The sequence below is a fragment of the Cryptomeria japonica genome, chromosome 11 (genome assembly GCF_030272615.1).
Source record: "Cryptomeria japonica chromosome 11, Sugi_1.0, whole genome shotgun sequence".
Lineage (NCBI taxonomy): Eukaryota > Viridiplantae > Streptophyta > Pinopsida > Cupressales > Cupressaceae > Cryptomeria > Cryptomeria japonica.
The window spans coordinates 669,932,455-669,939,699 of NC_081415.1; the positions used below are offsets into that span (position 1 = coordinate 669,932,455).

General features: G+C 31.3%; 1 protein-coding gene across 1 annotated transcript; it reads right to left on the bottom strand.

Annotated features, from left to right (window-relative positions):
• Positions 1-1,833: 1,833 nt before the first annotated feature.
• Positions 1,834-3,284, bottom strand: LOC131035816 (uncharacterized). The gene has a single exon (XM_057967539.2). It carries the CDS (start codon positions 3,198-3,200, stop codon positions 2,196-2,198), a length of 1,005 nt encoding a protein of 334 aa, XP_057823522.1. The 5' UTR covers positions 3,201-3,284; the 3' UTR covers positions 1,834-2,195.
• Positions 3,285-7,245: the final 3,961 nt, after the last annotated feature.

The window sequence follows — 7,245 nt, forward strand, 5'->3', positions numbered from 1 at the left end:
AACATGACGTAATATTTGTATTGTCTTGAATTGAATTTTGAGAGGTGAGAGAGAAATTAATAATTCATTGATTATTTTTTAAGTATACTTATAATTGATTCTAAGGATTTGAATCAAAAGTTTTTAGGACATTTGTTATATTGATATGTAACATGAATAATAATGATATAGTTCATTTTTTTCAAATCTTCTCATTGGAAAATGTAACTAATAGATACCATGTGAGAAAGATGATGTATCTTGAGCATGTGTCAAAAAAATTTGTATATAATGTTAGATTGTGAATTAATATAATAGTTATATAAGTTCTATAGAAATTGAATTTTATATTTCGACATCATTATCATTATTAGGGAATGGATTGGTGTAAATTTATATGTTTTGATTTGGACATATAAAGTTTTGGTTAAGGTAAAATTTTAAAATTGTGTCACACTTCCATAAAATGTGTGAGTTTCTTGTCATTTCGACATAATATCAACTCTTCTTTCAATTTCATTTATCTTTTGCATTAGTGCATATAGAGTGGAGGAAGCAATGGTAACAAAAGATATTTCTATCTACATAGAAAGAGGTTGTAAATGGCAACGCAATAGTGTGACTCCAGGGAAATTAATTTTTTCAACATTCATTATGTATTCTACCAATTAGAACAAACAAGCTATCACATAAATTAATCATTTATGCCATTGTTTTTTATATCTTAATTTTTGTAATTGTTTGTAAAAAAATCATTTTCCTCTTTTTTTATTAATTTTTGAAAAAGTGTTTTAAATTTTATAAATTATTTTATGTTTTATATTTTTATGACTAACAAGATTGAAATATTGTCAATAATTTATTGATTTCAAGTACGAGGAAGGAATTGTGGAATTGAAGAGGTTGTCAATAAAAATCTCAAGTTTTTAATACGTGTATCAATTCTCAAAAAAAATAAAAGAGGTTGTGAAATAGAAAGAGATTGTAAATGACAAAATAATGGCATGCCCCACTTTTTGACATTTGGGATCCAATGAAATTAATTGTTTTCAACTTTCATTATGCATTGCATCAACTAGAACAAACAAAGTATCAAGAATTTGAAGATCACATAAATTAATCAATGGTATCATTGTCTATATACATTAAAGTTTTTGAATTTTTATAAAAACATCATTTTCATCATTTTTTAATAGTTTTTGATAAAATCTTTGAGATTTTATAAAATATTTTTTATGTTGAATATATTTGTATGACTCACAAGATTGGAATATTTTGTCAATAATTTCTTGATCTCATTTTTTTCCTAATGCATATATAAATTAACAAAAGAATTGAACAAAAAAAATATTATTATATTGTAAATAGTTCAATCAATTTTTTTATATGACTATTGTATTGAACTTTTTTTCTTTAGATTGTGTATAAATTTTCAAAAGAATCAAATAAAAAATTATTATTATATTAAAAATGGATCAATAAATTTTATTTTTTTGATGAAGGATTTTTCATCGTCAAAGTCGTTTAAGTTATATCAATAGAGGAGGAGGAGTATGAGGCTAGGCAAAGCACTGAGGGGTATCTAAGGGATATTCATTTCACCAAATCTACATGTCACGTGCCTGGCCTCATCCATTATTAGGTTGGAGCGTTGCACTCAACAAGACTTATCCATGTTGGGCTCATTAAGAACCTTTCAGCTTCACCAACAGACCAGGGACCCATTGACCACCTATCAAATCTTATATAATACTAAAAAGATTATTATACTTAACTTTCAAAACAGAATACTTCGTACTGTACATTTTATTAAATTACAATTGCCTCAGAATTTATAGACGTACAAATTTATCCTTGAATAAACAATTTTTCTTTTGATAAAATGTAAACAAAAGCATCCTTACGGATAAGATACAGGTTCCGTCATTAAAGCGACTTTGAAAACTAAGTAACCAGAACGCATACGTCACGACTAAAACAACAGAACCAATTACCATGTAAATACAATCTTATATGCTTCTGGAATCCCAAATAACACACAATTCATTGGCTAACAGCAACCTAATCCAGAACTTCTGGATTAGACCAAGAATTTCCAATATTACAAATCTCCAACATGTAACGTAATGCTTAGCACTACGCAAATTAAACCTATACAGAAACCTCAATGAATATACAACAACACAGACGAATTACATTCATCCTCTAATACCCACCTAATTGTTCAGACTTAAATCCGTATTCTTGATGGGCAAATAGTCTCCAAGAGAGCCTTTCAACTGATCAACAATCCACCATTGATCAAAGCTCTCATCATGATAAGCCTTGCATACAAAATACAGCACGCTCTGCGTCAAGGGCCCCAACATAGTAACCACACATTCCAGCATCAAAAGCACAGTTCCATAGGCACTACTTTCCTCCATGCACAATGAATCCCAATTCCCATTAACAGCCAAATAACTGAGCCCCGATTTGATCATAAGAAAAAAAAAAGTAAGAGCCAGAGCTGTCGTGTCCTTCCCAGTGATAAGACCATAACTCTTCTTCACTCCCTCTAAACCATAATATTTCTCTTCTAGAACAGACACCACGCAGGCCAATCTCCAGACGACCACGATAGACAACCAAATGCGCACATAAACCACGCACGTCACTATCAGAGCCGCATTGAATGGCCCAGCAGACGAAACATTGAAGTAGTTGAATCCCCAGATGAGCAAACAAACGGTCACAGAGAACCCCACTACGTTGCCCACGTGGCCCAGCAACGGCCACGCGGAGGTCACCACGATGCGCTTGCACATCCCCGGAAGCGCTCTCGTGAGCTTCGCGAAAGACGGCTCTTGTTTTGTGCTGTAAAAGCAGGCCACTGTGAAGGCCATGGCCGCCGTCAGAAGAAACGAGAGCGCGTACACAAAAACGGCGTAGGTGGTTTCCAGGGCCACGAAGACCGACAGCTGGCGGCGTGAGTCGTGCAGAGCCCGAAGGTCGTAGACATCGTCACCTGTTATGAGGTTCAATTGGTCTGAAAGGATTTGCAGAGAGAGGGGCACTGCGATGAGAGTGTGGAGCAACGTGGCTAATGAAAGGGGCAGAACTAGGGTCACTGTTATGGCCCCAATCAATTTTGGGTAGCAACGTAGTATTCTCAAGGACTCCCCCACGATTCCAAATGTGCTCAGGCCCTGTAATTTTTCTGCTTTGCTTCCTCCGTCCATGCTAAAACCCCTGCTGTTACGTTTTTTTGCCTTCTCTAGAATCGGGCTTTTGACTATGTGCCTTGCCTCTTTGGCTTGGTTTTATATAGGTTAGAAGATTTTGTGGCTGGGAAGTCGCTAGTCTATTTTTTTGGGGGCTCGGAAGTCGTCATTGTATTTTAGCCATTTTAGGGTCAAAACTTTCTATGCACGATTTTATTTTTATGTCCGCTAAGCTTTCACTAGTGCAAATCGAGGGTGGGGTGGGCCCAGTCGTCGTCAGAGATTGCTTCCGCCGGCTCTATTGGTATATTCTATTCAGCGTTCTAGAAGATTCTGTTTGACGAATAGAAGCGTGGAAATGTATGGAACCGTGATGAATGCTCTAGGTGCCGTATGCTCTTAAGGCGTTCTTTTAATTTGACGCACGTTTAGGCGGCTTGGTTTTGTTTGGGATTAGATTATTATTTTTTATAATTAAGGAAAAAATTTGTTATTAAAATATACATAATTGTTAGGCTGCCAAATGAGATCATGACTAGGTTTTGAATAAGCAAGTCCTCCATCTATTGGAAGAAATTTGTAGTCTAATCATACTAGAGGACACAAGGAATATTAGGTTAATGAAAATTTTCCCAAACGTCTATTATTAATATTAGATTATTTAAAAAAAAAGTCTAAATGGTTTATAATTTTTTCTAACGTGTTTAGGGTCATTTGAAATACACAAAGAACATACTTATTTTATTTTATAGTAGTAATTAGAATTCAATACAAATAGAAAGAATATTTGATACTTCACAATCTTAGGTGATCTAGATATGTGAAAATTTGTAGACTAATAATACTAAAAGACACAAGGGAATATCAGATAAGTGAAAATTTTCCCAAAAGAATATTATTAATATTATATTATTTAAAAGAAAAAAAGTTTAAATAATTTATAATTTTTTTACAATTATAATGTTTTCTAAGATGTTCAAGGTCATTAGCAATACACAAGAAATATATTTATTTCATTTTTTATTAAAATTGAAGTTCAACACAAATGAAAATAGAATCATTTGATGGTCCATAATCTTAGGTAATGTAGATTGGGTCTACATATAGTTTATAGTATATAAGACTACTTTTTTTTATGGCAAAAACATATAATTTGTAGAGCTCATGATATTAGCATAAATTGTTTTCAAGATCATTAGCAATACACAAGAAATATATTTATTTTATTTTTTATTAAAATTAGAGTTCAACACAAATGAAAATAGAGTCATTTGATGATCCACAATCTTAGGTGATGTAGATTAGGTCTACATATAACTTATAGTATATAAGTCTACATATAGCTTATAGTATATAAGACTATTTATTTTTGTGGCAAAAAAATATAATTTATAGAGCTCCTGATATTAGCATAAATTGTTTTTCAATTTGATTGTAGAAATAAAATCAAATAACCAAATCCAAAAACAATTCATACCAATACTTAACCATGTTTCAAACAATGCAAGATGTATATACCCTATCTCCTACAATATTAAAGCTAATAAATAAATTATTTAAATATCAAATATATAATTATATTATTATAATTTTAAAAATTAAACTTTCTACTGAAAATAATATAATTGAAAGATAAAATTAAATTATATATATATACATCGAGAGGACAATCAATAATAAAAGAAAATAAAATGAAGTTTTGATTTAAAAAAATACATCAAATTGAATAACTTAAATAGCTGCAGTAATATTAAAACAATTTTTTTATCATATTAACTAAAGATTTCTGCTACATTCAACTGTTTGAATTTTATCTAAAAAATCTTATTTTCTAGAGTGTCATCACGTGTTCCGCTTCCCGTCGTCAAATTCCTTATCGACACGTGACACAGAGCGTCAATCTAATACTGTAGTATGGGCCATATTAGCTGTTATTCTATTGATTTATTCAATGAACTTTCTTAATATCAATTAAGACTTCAAAATCTCGAATTACTGCATTTACACGCACCTAATAAAATCGATGTAAACAAAGATGATTAATTTTCTAACATGTTGATTTTCAGAGCACGATACTTGTTTCTCACAAGTTATTCGATCTCTAATTCCATTTTTGTGTGCACTCAAGAGAGAAAATATAAAAAATAAAAGTAGTTAATTTATCTCATGTTACACATTTTTATGAGAATCAAATGCTTTGTCAAATCTATTAGTGTGATATAAAGCAATGATATATAATGGAGGGATAAAGTGTTGTATTAGTTTCGATTGGTTTGGGTATACAAAGAGATTGATTTGTATGAAGATTTTTGGATTTTTATTCACATAGTTGTTTTTTAACATCTTGATGATGGATCACAGAATGTGATATGAAATATTGACGCAATAACTCTTACCCAGTTGAATCCAAAAATCTTCATACAATCAATCAATCATGAACTGTGGAGATCTAATAAATTTAAAATGAAGAAATTTTGAATTAAAAAAACATGAAAATAATGATCATCTGATGCAAGGAATGTGTTGAATAAAATCATAATTAAAATTTGATTGGAATAAAATTATAATTGCTCAATGATGCAAGGAATGTGTTGAATGGAAGAACAAAGAGTCTCTATTTTATTTTTATATTGTCTCTGTTGTCTTCAGTGTGTGGATAGAGCACCAAATGTGAGGCAGTCTACACTAGGACTTGTGGGTGAGGAGCTCAAGAGGATTGTTGCAAGCATAGGTGTAGAAGGTGAGGTTTGTTCAAGCACATTGATATTACCCAAAGATTTTTCAAGGTGCCACCTCGAAGATAGAGGAGGCGTATGAATGACTTTGAGATATGATATAAGAAACACGAGGTGAGAATAGCTACTAGAAATGCAAGAGATCATGTGAGTGAAGAAAGTGAAGAAGAAGAACAAGAGAAGATAAACAACAAAAGGATGTTAGAGAAGAAATATTTTTAAGGGTACTTTCGAGAATCACTAAGAGAAACAAAATGGATGTACGAAATTTTTTGGAATGCTAAATCTAGAAGAATTGATTGATTGGATAGGAGATTCGGAAGAGTATTCTAAAATAGAGAAAATCAAAGACATGTTGAGGGTAAAGCTATCCCAAATAAAATTGAAAAGGCATGTCGCATTATGGTGGAAAGAATTGTAAAGAGAGCAAGTAATAAAAGGTGACCCCAAAATAATGAGGTGGAATCAAATGGTGACTGGGTTGAAGAACAAGGTTATTTCTAATCATCATGGATTTGGATTTATTCAAGAAGTTAAAAAATATGAAATAGAAAGACATGAGTGTAAAATATTACGTGAAGGAGTTCTACAAGCTAGCCATTCAATCAAGAAGGCATGAAATTGATAAGGAAAAGACAATGAGGTATGTTAAAAAAAAGTTTACGATTTAACATTCAAGATTAAATGAGCACACTGAATATTACCTCAATGGAATAGGAATATCAATATGCATCGAAGGCTGAGGAGGAATTGACAAGGAGACAAAGAAATAACTCTAAAATTTGTGGAAGATTTTACATCCCTATTTCTAGGAACAATTTTATTTTGCATATTACATAATAGAGATGAAAATGTTAACATGTGAAGTTTATTGTAAACATCAATCGATCTATTTATGGTTATGAATGAATATTGTTATTAGAAATTAAAATTTATATATGTGGATACCTGAATTGTAAAGAGATTATGTCTACGAGGGAGTATCATTAGGAAGAGGGGCGCAAACATGAAAAGAGGTCGTAATTGCCATTAAAGCCAAAACCACATAGTCAAATTCAAAAGAATTAATGATAATGTCTTACTTTGTTTCAAACAATGCAAGACACACACACACACACACCTCCCATAATATCTTTAAAATTAATAAATAAAGTATTTAGATGTCAAATATAATAATTAATATTGAATTAACTTACAAAGTGTATTCTAAATGGTTTCTAAGTTTTTTTCATGAAGGACAATTATAATGTTTTCAATAAGAAAGTCCTCCAATCATTCCAAGAAATTTGTAATCTAATAATACTAGAGGACACAAAGAATATTAGGTA

Excerpts from the sequence above, each read along its gene's own strand:
- LOC131035816 (XM_057967539.2), bottom strand. The coding sequence starts at position 3,200 with ATGGACGGAGGAAGCAAAGCAGAAAAATTACAGGGCCTGAGCACATTT.